At 23.2% G+C, this 13885-nt stretch overlaps 1 protein-coding gene across 2 annotated transcripts in view; it reads right to left on the minus strand.

Annotated features, from left to right (window-relative positions):
* The window catches only part of LOC117178330 (collagen alpha-1(I) chain-like), a 17685-nt gene extending 12106 nt beyond the window's left edge, over positions 1-5579 (minus strand). For both annotated transcript variants that reach the window (XM_033369741.1, XM_033369740.1), the window contains exon 1: positions 5259-5579. In XM_033369741.1, coding sequence (XP_033225632.1) covers positions 5259-5516 — 258 coding nt within the window. In that variant the 5' untranslated portion in view covers positions 5517-5579. The remainder of the gene's footprint in view (positions 1-5258) is intronic.
* Between the last annotated feature and the right edge of the window lie 8306 nt (positions 5580-13885).

The following is a 13885-nucleotide window of genomic DNA, read 5'->3' on the forward strand; positions in this document are numbered from 1 at the left end:
TTTGTTAAAAATGTATTTCTTTGTTTGAAAATTGATCCATTTGGTTGAAAATTGGTCTTGTTTGTTTGAAAACTTTTTTTTAACAGAATGTTAAACTATTTCATATTTGATTTAAAATTTACATTTTGAAAAAGAAACTATTTTGTTGAAAATTAATTTTTTTGTTAAAAATTATGTTTTTCAATTGAAAATTTAATTGTTCCATTTTTAGTTTAACTTTGATCTTTTTTAGCTATAAGCATTCATCTATTTTTTTTAAATTAAGGTTGTTTGTTAAAAAATGAATTTTCTTGTTTACAATATTTTTTTGAAAATTCTTTGTTTGATTAAAAATTATTTTTTTATGTTTCAATTTAATTTTTTGAAATTTGGTTGAAAACTGGTCTTTTATAGTTGAAAGTTCAACGATTTGATTAAAAATTGATGTATTTTGTTCAAAGTTAATTTTTTTGGTAGAAAATTCATTAGGTTGAGTAAAAGATTAGAAATTTTTGTTAAAAATGTATTTATTTTTTGGAAAATTGATTTATTTGGTTGAAAATTCGTCTTGTTTGTTTGAAATTTTGTTTAACAGAATGTTGAACTATTTCATGTTTGATTTAAAACTTATATATCGAAGATGCAACTATTTTGTTACAAATTCATGTAAATATTTAATTGCAAATTCTTCTTTTTTAGGAAAACATTATTGTTCTTGATTAAAAATGTATTTCTTTGATAAAAAATATTCAACTATTTCGGGGAAAATTCATTTTTCAGGCAAAAATGTTTTGTTTGTTTGTTATAAACTGAAATATGTAGTTCAAAATTTTTTGTTTTTTGGTTGAAAATAATTTCCATAACTAAAAATTAACTCGTTTCATTTCGAGTTGAAAATTAATATTTTAAAAGTTGAAAATTCAACTATTTGGTTGAAAATTCATGTATTTTTTAGAAAAATACTGTTCATGGTTGAAAATTCATCTTTTTGGTTGAAAATTCGTCTTTTTTTGTTAGAAAATTAATTTTCTTTGCTGAAAATTTATCTTTTTGATTAGAAATTCACCATTTTTATTAAAAATTAATTTTTTCTATGAAATATTGATCATTTTTCTTAAAAATTTATTTCTGTGACTGAAAATTTATTTCTTTTGTGGAAAATTCGTCTTTTTTACAGAAAAATAATCTTTTTGTTTGGAAATTCATCATTATGGTCAGAAAGTCAATTAATTTGGTTGAAAATTAATTTTTTTGGAATGATTCATAATTTTATTTGAAAATTAATGTTCTTGATTAAAAATGTATAAATTTGGTTAAAGATTCTTTTTTTTTGTTGTTGATAAAACAATTTATTTCTTTGGTTAGAAGTTCAACCAATTTATTGAAAATTTATTTTTTTGTAGAAGAAATTGATCACTTTCATTCAAATTCATCCTTTTGGTCGAAAATTCATTAAAAAATATAAATATAAGAAAATAGAAATATTCTTGTATTTTGTTAAAATTAGTGTTTGTTGTAAAAAAATTAATATTCTTGGTTACAATGTTTTGTTGAAAACTCATTCCTTGTTTATTTGAAAAATAATGTTTTTAAATGTAAATTTAATTACTCGACATTCATTTGAAAAGTGATCTTTTATAGTTGAAAATTTAATTATTTGGTTAAAAATTAATATATTTTGTCCAACGTTAATTTTTTTGGTATAAGACTAAGGCTCGTAGTTTAAAATTCTTTTTCTTATGTGAAATATTTATCATTTTTATTAAAAATGTATTTATTTGGTTGAAAATTAATTTATTTTGTTGAAAATTCGTCTTCTTTTCTTGAAAACATTTTTTTAACTAAATGTTTAACTATTTCTTGTTTCATTTAAAATTTTAATTTTAAAAATTTAACTATTTTGTTGAAAATTCTTATGCATATTTAGTTGAAAATGCGTGTTTTTGGTGAAACATTAATATTCTTGATTAAAAATTCGCTCATTTGGTTGAACATTGAATTATTTCCTGAAAAATTCAATTTTTTCTTTGTTTTTTAATATTTTAATTTTCTGGCTTAAATATTAATACTTTTGTTTGGAAAATTTTTATTTTTGGTGGGAAATTGATCTTGGAAGAAAATTCATCTTTTTGGTTAAAAATTTAACTTGTTAGCAAAAAATTCAATATTTTGGTGAAAAATTTATGTATTTTATAGAAAATTAATGTTCGCAGTTGAAAATCCATCTTTTTGATTGAAAATTGTCTTTTTTTGGTGAAAAATTAATATTCTTGGTAGGAAATTCACCTTTCTGGTTAGAAATTTAGGTGTTTTTTTAAATTCATCTTTTTGGTCGAAAATTTATTATTCTAGTTGATAAATCATCTATTTGTTTGTAAATTAACTTCTTCCACTATTTCAGTTTTAGTTGCAAATTTTTTTTAGTTGGAAATTAATCTTTTTTGTTAAAAATTAACTTTTCAACGAAAATTAATTTTTTTCGTGATTGAAAATTTTTGCAATCACTTTAGATTGAACATTTATCTTTTTTCATTGAGAACTTATTTAGTTTTTTGTTTAAAAATTTCATTATGTTCTAGAAATAAACTAGTTGTAGAGTTTTACAATTCAAATTCTTTTGTTGCTTGAAAATTTGTTTAAAACTTGAACTTTTTTTCAAAATATTTGTCTTTGTTTAAAATAAATTTCGTTAACTAAAAATGTAAATGTTTCATTTTTGGTAGAAAATCTATATTTTTTAGTTGAAAATTAATCTTCTTGGCTGAAAATTCTTCGTCGAAAATGTGTCTTTTTCTAATCCAAAATTTACCAATTTTATTCAAAATTTTTTTAATTTTTCAAATTGTTCTCCCGTCCTCTAAAAATAATTTTATTGACAAAAATGATAAATTCAAAAAAAATATTTGAAATTTGAACTTGGGAAATTAATTTTCAAACAAATAAATGAATTTTGCACTAAAATTATTAAGACTCCATCGAATAAATTAATTGTGAACAAGGTAGTTCAACTTTCAACGAATTAGTTGAATTTTCAAAAAAGAAGTTAATTTACAAATAAATAGTTGAATTTCAGCCTGTACATACGAGTTTTTAAGAAAATTATATTTTTATCAAATAATTTACTTTTTCATCAAAGTGTTCAATCCTTAAGTTAAAAAGGTGAATTTTCAACAAAACAGTTGGATTTTCAATCTCTAAATATGAATTTTTAAACCAAAAAGATGAATTCTCAATGAGAACAGATAAATTTTCAACCTAAAGTGGTTTAAAAAATTTTCAGTTAAATTCATAAATGTCCAACAAGCAAGATAATTTTCAATAAAAAAGATACAATTTTCACTAATAATGAAATAGTTAATTTTTTAGTTAAAGAAACTAAAGTGATAAATTTTTTACTAAAATAAAGAATTTTTAACATCCGAAAATGATTTTTCATTTAAAAAACAAGTTGAATTCTCTATGAACGAGATTGAATATAAATGTTCGGAAAAATTTTCAGTTAGAAAGATTTCTTTTCAAAAAAAAAAAAAAAAATTATTTTTAACCAAGAAGATTAATTTTGTAGAAAAAATGATATAGTTCAAGCTAAGAGATGGATTTTCAACTAAAGTAATTAATCTTGAATCTTGAGTAATTTTAATTATATTCCATTAAAAAAAATTTTAGTTTACAAATGCATTAGACGAGAAAAATTTGTTTACTAAATTGTTAATAAAATTTTAAATAGGGGATCGTTATCAAACTATTAAAGAAACTTAAAAAATGTGTTATTTACAGTTGATTACACAAAAACAAAAAGTTTGAATGTTGAAAAATAGCCCAATAATGCATTTGTTAATTAAGTTAGGTTAAACAATTATCAAATGTTATTGATTAATAGAGAAAAATCATTGCTAAATAACTGGCTGTTAACTCCGTGAAAAAACAGTGTTTTATTCTTAAATATATAAAATTATAATAATTTGTTTAAAAAATTGTTTTTTACAATAATAAATTGTTTACTGTAATCAAAATATTCTTGAGAATTTAGAATTTAGTTATTTACATTTAATTTCGTTGAAAAAATCAAGTTTGTATATACGAAAATAACCAAATAATGCATTTGTTAATTAAGGTAGATTAAACAATTATTAACTTTCATTTAGTGACCAAATATGATATTCAGGTTTTATTTCCAAGGAATATATGGTGGATTCGATAGGAAAACTTGATTTATTCTATAAAAAATACCTGATATGCACATTTGTTTATAAAAAATTCTTTTAAAATAACAAACTATTTACTAACTTTTTTAAATTAAACTAAGAAATTATTTTTGTCCATAAACTGTTTAAATTTAGTGCGAATCAAGTGAAGAATCGTCACCAATTCTTATGAAATCTTTTTCATTCAGTTATTTTTTTATAACAAATTCAATAAATCTTTTAACATTTGCATTGCTATTGGACATATTTTTTGATAGTTGCTTTCAGTTTTCTAGGTATTTTTGATTGTTGAGTAATGTGGGGAGGAGGAGATACCTCGGATAATACGGAAGAAGTGCAAAATTCGGAAGAGTTATCTATTTTTGATATATTTTAAATAGAAAAATAAATATAAACATTAAGCAAATAAAAGTAAACAACTTACGAATGTGGATTTATTTTTATTAATTTATTAATAATTGAAAACTATTGCGCGCATTATACCGAGCATACACCTCGGTTACTGCGGAGTGCTTGGATGAGTCCCGTTGCCTCGGATAACGCGGAGCCTCGGATAACGCGGAGCCTCGGATAATTGAAGGCCGGATAATCAAGGTTCTATTGTACTTCAAAATTAAAAAAAAAATTTTCATCATTTTTGTTATTAAATCAAAAACAAATTTTAGTCGGCCATGACATTTGCCCACGGACGTTTTCTTTGCCTCACTGTGTGCCGGTCGGGTGCTCTACCCACTAAGTTACTGGAGAGATAAAAAAAGAATCTTTTTTGATTTTTTTTCACATATATACTATACAGCAAAGTTTTTTTTTGAACGAGTTATAGATATAAAATATAGGAAATCTATGTTTTCATCGGGGATGGTAAATAAACGATTATTTGCTTAAACTCCCAAGTAGCTTAGTGGGTAGAGCACTCGAATGGTAATCGGAAGACCTGGGTTCGATTCCCAGCAAAGCGAAGGGAGTTCAAATTTAAATTTTTTATAATCCCAAAAAGTAAAAATAAGGTGAAAAGTGTATAAAAAATCCAATAAATCTGATAATAAACAAATAAATAAATTTTTCCCAACTCACACGTCCTGTATTTGCTTGTCCTCTTCTTGAAAACGAATTAGCGTCATAATTCGTCCCTCTTTGCCCCTGCTGTGAGAAACCGCGATTTCCATCAATAACTGCCTTCAAAGTTCCACTATTAAAATTCGGTTCCTGCCTTCGTCCTTCATATTGGCCAAAGTCAATCTTAGAAGATATCCCTCCACTCAGGCACAAATCAAAACTTATGATCACGTAAAAAAAAGATACTTTAAAATAAAAATTCACGTTGCTACTCATTTTCAATATTTTATTATTTATTGAAAATTATTATTTAATTCGTATTTCAATTCATTTTTCTTTTGAAAAACAACCAAGGTGTTCACCTTCGACATACAGAAAAGATACTATTATTAAATACCTTTGCAAGAATCTCTTAAGACTGGAGTAAATTATAAATAGAGGAGGGATAATTATTCTGAGGATTGACATCAATAATTATAAGTGTCTCACACGCGAAGTGAGAAAATTTATGATACAATTTTTTTTTTTGAGATCGTAAAAGCCATAACGCAGAAATAAAGTGCTTGGCTATAGTTAGGACAACTCAGAAAAAGATGCAGTTTTTATTAACAGATTGGCTTTATTAATGGAAAATAAATTAAAAAATTTAATGCTTCTGATGTAACTTGTTCAAATTACTGATCGAATGACTGAGAATTGTTGATTTTGAACAGATTTTTTTTCACTTTTTTCTCGGTTGAGTGATCACACTCAGAGGAGAAGAAGATTGTTTTAAAGTCACCCTTTAAAATTGATTCAAAAATAAAATACAGGTGTCCCTTAAGTTGTATTTGTCAATACAATTTTTTATTTTATTTAAAAATTATTTTATTTTATTTATAAACATAAAGTGTTTATAAATTGAATTTTATTTGTGTAAAAAGATTCATTTTCTCTACTCCGCTGGGGATGGAACCCAGCTCCACTGATTGCCTGCTGAGTGCTCTTACCATTAAGCTACAGGAGAGATCGAAAGAATTCTTTTTTCACATACATGCTAAGCGGCAAGGTTTTCTGTAATATCACTCATAAGATTGAAGGGATCTCTATTAAAATCAGAGATTGTAATGACCGATAAGATGAAGATACTGATTACATTGCGTGAAAATAGGAAGTCGACCTAAGATTAGCCTTAAATTTACAATTTTATTTTTTCCTACAATTTTAAACTTTAATTTTATCTGTGAAAAAAGATCCTTCTCCTTTACTCAGCTGGGAATCGAACCCAGGTCCACCGATTGTCTGCTGGGTGCTCTTACCACTAAGCTACTGGAGAGAGCGAAAGAAGAATCTTTTTTCACAGATTTCTTGAATCTTGCGACTGATATTATAGAAAACTTGGCCATTTGGCATGTCTTTGAAAAAATACTCTCCTTTAGATCTCTCAAGTAGCTTAGTGGTAAGAGCGACCAACCGGAAATCGGTAAATCTGGTTTCGGTTCCTAGCAGAGCGAAGAGGAGATCTCTTTTTTCACAGAGAAAATTCAATTTAAAAATTTTAGTAAAACTGATAAAATTCTGAATTTAAGGGTTATCTTAGATCGATAGAGTAGACATACTCCATTTACCTACTTACTACACCTGTATTAATACAGATTTCCTATATCTTACATGTACAAGTCTTCGATAGAAAACCTTGCCATTTAGCATGTATCTGAAAAAAGATTCTTTTTTCAATGACTCAAGTAGCTTAGTGGGCAGAGCACCTACTGGCATAAAATTTAATAGAAAAAATTAGAAGTTTAATTATTTATATTCTTATTTTTAATTATTTTAATTATTATTATTTTTAATTCATTATTTATTATTTAATTATTTCCCATAAGAAAAAAAGACTTTTTTGTAAATTTTATTCAGAATCGTCAATATCAGGTGAATCGAGTTTAACCTTAATAATTTTTTTTGTGGTTTTTAATGCAAATTTTTTCTAATACACAAAATACTAATTCATACTGATAATTAAATGTTTACATAAATTGTTTAAACAATTTAATATTGTTGTTAGCAATTTTCTCTTAGAATAGAGATAGAAGCTAGCCGTTTTTACACAAATGTTCCACCTTTTGTTTAATTTTCAATTAAAGTCAGGTAAATGTTAATGAATGCTAACAAAAAATTATTTTTCAAACAATTTACCTTTATTGTTAATAATATTTTCTTTAAATAATGTTAGAAATTGCGGTTTTTTCTGAAGTTTTTAAACATTAACCCACTTTCGGCTTGGATTGAGTCAATATTTAATTCAAATTAGCAAAAATAATTGTTTGAACAAATTATTATTGTTTATTATTATCTTCTTCTATATAAATTCTAGATAGTTGCGTTTTTTCCTGAAATTTTTTACTTTTGTCCACTATTCAATTAGAATGAAGTAATAATGAATTCAAATTAACAAAACTAATTGTTTTCAAATTTTATTATCATTTTTAATAATACTCTCTTTACTTAAAGGTAGAAAACTGCGGTTTTTTTTTCAAATTTTCAACTATTTGTGAAGTAGATATTTGAAATATTTAAAAAATTTTCCATATGAATTATATTAAATGTATCTTTTTTTCGAAGTAGTTATTGAGAGCCTTTTTGTTTAAATTATTCTTATATTTATTATTTGTTCCTATCTAAAAAAATTTTAATTAAAAAAATTATTTGTTATAAAATAAATTAATTATTATCTCGCTCTAAGTGAAAAGTTGACAAAAAGTAGAAAATTTAAAAAAACGCAACTATCTACAATTATTATAGAAGAAGACAGTTATAAACAATAAAAATGTATTTAAAAACTCAGGCTTGTTAAATTTCATTAATTATTATAACACTAATAGTAAAATGTGAAAAAAGTGGGTGGAAAAATTAAAATGTCAGAAAAAGCCCTAACTATTTAGCATTCTTAAAGAATAAGATAGTTATAAACAATAATATATTTTTTTTTTAAATATTTATTTTGGTTAAATTGAATTAATTATTAACCCGAGCCAAGTGAGCAGTAGGAAAATGGTTGAAAATTTCACAAAACCGCAACTCTATAGCATTATTTAAATTAAATATTATTAACAATAATAATAAATTGCTTAAACAATCATTTCTGTTAACATTAATTAATTTTTACCTCACTCTAATAAAAATTGGGCAGAAGTTGGAAAATTAAAGACCAATGCGACTTCCTAACTCAATTGTTAAATAATATTCCTAAAAACAATAATACTTTTTTTAAACTTCTGGAGGTCTAAATTTAAATATTATTGTTTAAATATTAATTTTCTTGTTTTGGTTTCAATATTAATCTTTTTGCGAGAAATACTTTTTCTTCTTGAAATTCACATTTTTGGATTTAAAATTTAATCGTTTTATAGAAAATTTCTTTTTTATGGTTAAACATTCAACTATAATTTGATGAAAAATTCTACTATTTTGCGAAAAATTCGGGTTGTAGATTCGACTTTTTCAGTTAAAAATTAAACATTTTATCGAAAATAATTATTTTTGGGTTTAAAATTATGTTGGTAATAAATAAAACTATATGGTTGAGAATGAACTTCCTGCTTGAAATATCATAATCATAATAAATTATCGGTCGTTAAAAATTAACTTTTTAGTTGAAAATTAATATTTTTGGGTCGAAAATTCCATTTTTTGTAGAAAATTAGTTTTATTTTAGTCAAATAATCTTCATTAAAAAAATAATAATTTTAAGTTTTAATAAGAATTTAACTTATTTTTATGAAAAATTAAAGATTGATTGAAGATTCAATTATTTTGTTACTTTGTTTAAATTCAAAATGCATTTTCTTAGGCAAATTAGTTTTTTTGGGTATACATTCAACTATTTGGTTAAAATTAAACCTTTGTGTTGAAAATTGGTCTTTTTCGTTGAAGATTAAACTATTTTGGTTAAATATTAAATTTTATAAATTTTTTTATTTAATGGTTTTGACCAGGTAAAATTGATTAAATAATGTCAAGTTAATTGTTTTTTGTTTACTGATCTGAAATAAATATTTTTTTAAGGTTGATTTTTTATTCTAAATCCTAAAAAAAGGTGCTCTCGAATATTAAATTCTAAATTTTATCTAGTCATTAACATAACTAAATAAATATGAAAAATTCCAATGTTTGAAAAATGTAATCTTGCAAGTATAAGAAATTACCGGCAATCTGAAAGACTTGGGTTCGAATCCGAGCAAAACTAACTAGCTAGAGAGCAATTTTTTTAATTCAGAATTAAAAATCAATATTGAAAAAATACTTATTATAAACAAGTATACAAAAATTAATTAACATCGAATTATTTATTAACTTTTTTTGTTGAAAATTTATATTTTTTGGTCTTAAATGTAATTATTGGGATAAAAATTAACTTTCTATTTAAAACTCATATTTTCGTTTTAAAAATTCAATATTTTTGTTTAAAATTAATGTTTTTAGTTAAAAAATCAACAATTTGGTTTAAACCTGAACTTTTTGATGAATGAAATTATTGAGACACCCCCTGGAAGGGTACCTACTTCGAAATGCACCCTCTGTGATTGTTCAGCCTAAAAGTAATTTCAGATTCCATTGACAGCCCTTAACGTTTCAGGAGAGTTCTATGCAAACAAAGGGTTGCACAGCTTTCTCCACTTCATTAAAACTCTCCAGAGAAAGCTCTTTGTACCAAAGGTTTTAATAATGCACTATATCCGATTGAAAAAAGCAACTTTCTTTTTTTATTTTTACACTAAAATTGAATTTTAATCAGTCAAATCTGGATTTAGTGTCGGTTTTGGGGACGACGTTGACCATAAATCCAAAGACTCGGCACTTTTTTGTCTCTCACCTGTTTCTCTTTCTATAATGTCACGCCTGAGTGGACAGCGCAGATCCCCGCAGCACCTCTCGACCATCCCCGCGGCGCGGAGTCAGTTCTTGGAAACACTAAATCCAGAATCACTAAATCCAGATTCCAGTGTATTTTACAAACGTTATTCAAATTAAAAAAAAAAATTTTTCTTTTAATTTGACCAAGAATAGTGAGTAAGAATACTCAAATAGCGATTATTTGATTATTGTATTCAAATTGAAACCCTTTAAATTTCTAAGGTTTCAAGTCGAAAAATATGGCGTTTTCATCAAAATGGATTAATTTTGAACCAAATGGTTGAATTTTTACACAAAAAAATGAATCCTATATCAAAAACTATTGATTTTCGATAAAATTAGATCAATTTGCAAATGAAAAAAATCAATTTTCAGCCCAAAATGTAATAGTGGAATTTTTATTTAGAAAAATTACTTTTAGATCGAAATTTCCGAAGTTTCCACAAAGCAGTGGAATTTAAAACAAAAATAAATTTTCTATTAAACAAGAGAATTTTCAAAAAAGAAGTTAATTTCCAACTGTATAGTTCAATTTTCAATCTAAAAAGAATAATTTTCAGTCGAAAATGCAATCGTTGAATTTTCAGTTAGAAAAAGGAATTTCAAATCAAAATTTATAAATTTTCCACAAAGTAGCGGAATTAAAAAAATTAATTTTCCATAAAAATTAGAACTTACACATTTTATTGGATAACAATACAATATAGATTTTCTTTTTTCTTTAATTAATTTTGCTAACTGATTTTTTTTTAAATTTTGGTGGACAATTTAAGTCTTGTGTTGAATTTTTTTTTTAAACTAATGTGTTAACCCAAAGTTAAACTGCTTAATTTTTTGCGCAAGATTGATCTTTCTTAGTTGAAAATTCATGTATTTTATTTTAAAAATGTTAAAAGAAAATTGTAAAAATTTTTTTTTAATTCTTATTTTGGTAGAAAATCCATGATTTTAGTGGATAATTAAACTGTTTAGTTAATAAGTTAACTATTTTCTACAAATAATCATTTTTGTAAACTAAAAATTTAATTTTTTTATTATTGGTTAAACGTTTATTTTTTTTATTTTAAAAAATTAACTTTCTTGGTTTAAAATGTAATGATTCACCATTTTTAAATAAATTGTTTCTATTTACTTAAAATTTTAATTTTTTCACTTTGGTTCAAAATTTATCTTTTTGCGTAAAAATTATAATAATGAGTTGAAAGTTGAATTAATTGGTTTAAAATTTGATTTTTAGTTGGAAATTAATTTTTTCAGTTGAAAATTTAACTATAATGTTGATAATTTATTTTTTGTTAAGTTTAAAATTAATTTTTTAACTGCTTAAATTTTGGCTCAATATTGATCCTTTTTAGTTGAAAATTCATGTGTTTTATTTAAAATTTGTTCAAAGAAAATTGTCGAAAATTTGTTAAGAATTCTTATTTTGGTAGAAAATTTATTATTTTAGTGGATAATTAAACTTGTTAGTTAATAAGTTAACTATTTTCTTCAAAATCATTTTTGTTAACTAAAAATTTATCTTTTTCATTATTGGTTGAATGATCATTTTTTTAAAATTTTAGAACATTAATTTTCTTGGTTTAAAATTAATTGTTTTTCGTAAATATTAAACCGCTGAGTTGAAAGTTTATTCTATTCGTTAAAATATCAATTTTTTAGTTAAAGATTAATAAGTTTATTCCAAAATTCATTTCCTAATTTAATGATTTACCATTTTTAAATAATTTTTTTCTCTTTAATTAAAAATTTAACTATGTTGTTAAAAATTTGTTGTTTTTTTGTTGAGAAATAATTTTGTTTAAAGAAAATTTAGGTTATTTGTTTTTGGTTTTAATTTCATATATTTCGTTAAGAATTCATCTTTTTTGGTTGCTTATTAATTATTTTAAGTGAGAACTTAAAAAGTTTTTTGAACATTTGTGCTTTACGGTACCAATTAATTTTGATAATTGAATTAGTTTAAAAATTGAATTTTTAGTTAAAGATTCATCATTTTAGTTAAAAATTCATCTGATGAGTAAATTTTTCATCATTTCAGATTAAAATTAATATCTTCACTAAAAAATTGAACTATTTTGTTGATTTTGCTGTTATTGAGAATTAATTTTTTTAACCTAAATTAATTTTTGGTTGAAAGTTCATCTGTTTTGTAACAAATTAATCTTTTTAGTTCAAAATTAATCCTTTTTGTTGAAAATGTGTTTCTTTTTGTAAAAAATTAATTTTTTTTAAATTTATGTTTTTGACTAAAAATGATCAATTTTAGTTGAATATTTAACTCCTTGGTTAAAAATTAATTTAGCTTGGTTATGAATTTAACTATTTTTATAACAAGCAATTTTTATTTTGTTGAGTTTAATTGTTTTTTATTTGAAATTAATCCGTCTTTTCCTTGAAATGACAATTATTATATTTTTTCTTTTGAATTACTTTTTTGAAAGTTTTTCAGAAATATAATTCTTTTGTGGAAAAGTCATAATTTTAAATGAAAATTTATCACTTCTTTTTAATTTTTTCAAAATTTTCGTTGTTTTTTTCGACAAAAATGAATTTTTTTAAAATAATCCTGTTTATTTTAAAATTCATAATTTGGTACAAGATTTAGTATTTTCGGTAATAATTATCCTTTTTAGCTAAAACGTTAACTATTTTATTGAACGATTTTTTTCTTCTAAAATTATTTTTTTCATTGAATATTCAATTTCAAAGTTGAACTGATTGTTAAGAATTTAATTTTTATTAGAAGATTAATTTTATAGACGATAATTCATGTTTTTGGTAAAAAAATTAATTTTTATTCTGAATTTTTCGTATTGGAGATCAATTCTGTTTATTGAAAATTTAATATTTAATTTTTGGTTGAAAATTCATCTTTTTTATACAATAATCTTCTTTGTTGAAAAGTTGTCCTTGGCGTTGAAAATTCGTTTCCTTTTGTAGAAGATTAATTTTTTTTAAATTAAAAATTCATCTTTTTGATGAAAAATTAAACTTTTCGGTTAAAAATTTGACTGTTTTTGTCGAATGTTGAACCAGTTCTTCAAAAAATTAATTATTGGGTTGAGATTCATAATTTTAGATTAAAATTCATCTCTATATTTGAAAATTTAATTTTAATTTTTTTAATTTTTTTTTTGCTTTGTTAAAAATTAATTTTTTTGACAGAAAATCCAACTATTCCCTTGACGATCAAAATTAATCTTGTTTATTTGAAAATGCATTCTTTGGTAAAAGATTTAGTATTTTAGTCAATAATAAACCTTATTATTTAAAAATTTAAATATTTTATTGAACAATTTTTCTTGTAAATTAATTCATTTAACTGAATAGTTAATTTGTAAATTATTACTATTGCAAATTAATCTTTTTTGGCTGAAAATTCAACTTCTCTGTTAAAAGTTGGACCATTTTTTTAGAAATCTAATTATTGATTTGAATATTTATAATTTTAGATTCAAATTCAAATCCTTATTCGAAAATGTAATTTTTTTTTTTGAAAGTTTTTTTGTTGTTGTTAAAACTGATCTTTGCCTTTTAGTTAAAACGGTAACATTTTTATCGAAAATTTTTTTGTTTTAAATTCATTATTTTAACAAAATATTAAATTTTAAAACTATTGCTTGAAAATTCATTTTTCAGTATAAATTTGATATATTTTGTCAAAAAATAAAAAACTATTCTGTTTTGTTTGAGGATTCAACTATTTTGTTGAATAGTAATTTCTCTTTCATTGAATTCAACTATTTCTT

This window comes from Belonocnema kinseyi, chromosome 8, assembly GCF_010883055.1.
Source record: "Belonocnema kinseyi isolate 2016_QV_RU_SX_M_011 chromosome 8, B_treatae_v1, whole genome shotgun sequence".
Taxonomy (NCBI): Eukaryota; Metazoa; Arthropoda; class Insecta; order Hymenoptera; family Cynipidae; genus Belonocnema; species Belonocnema kinseyi.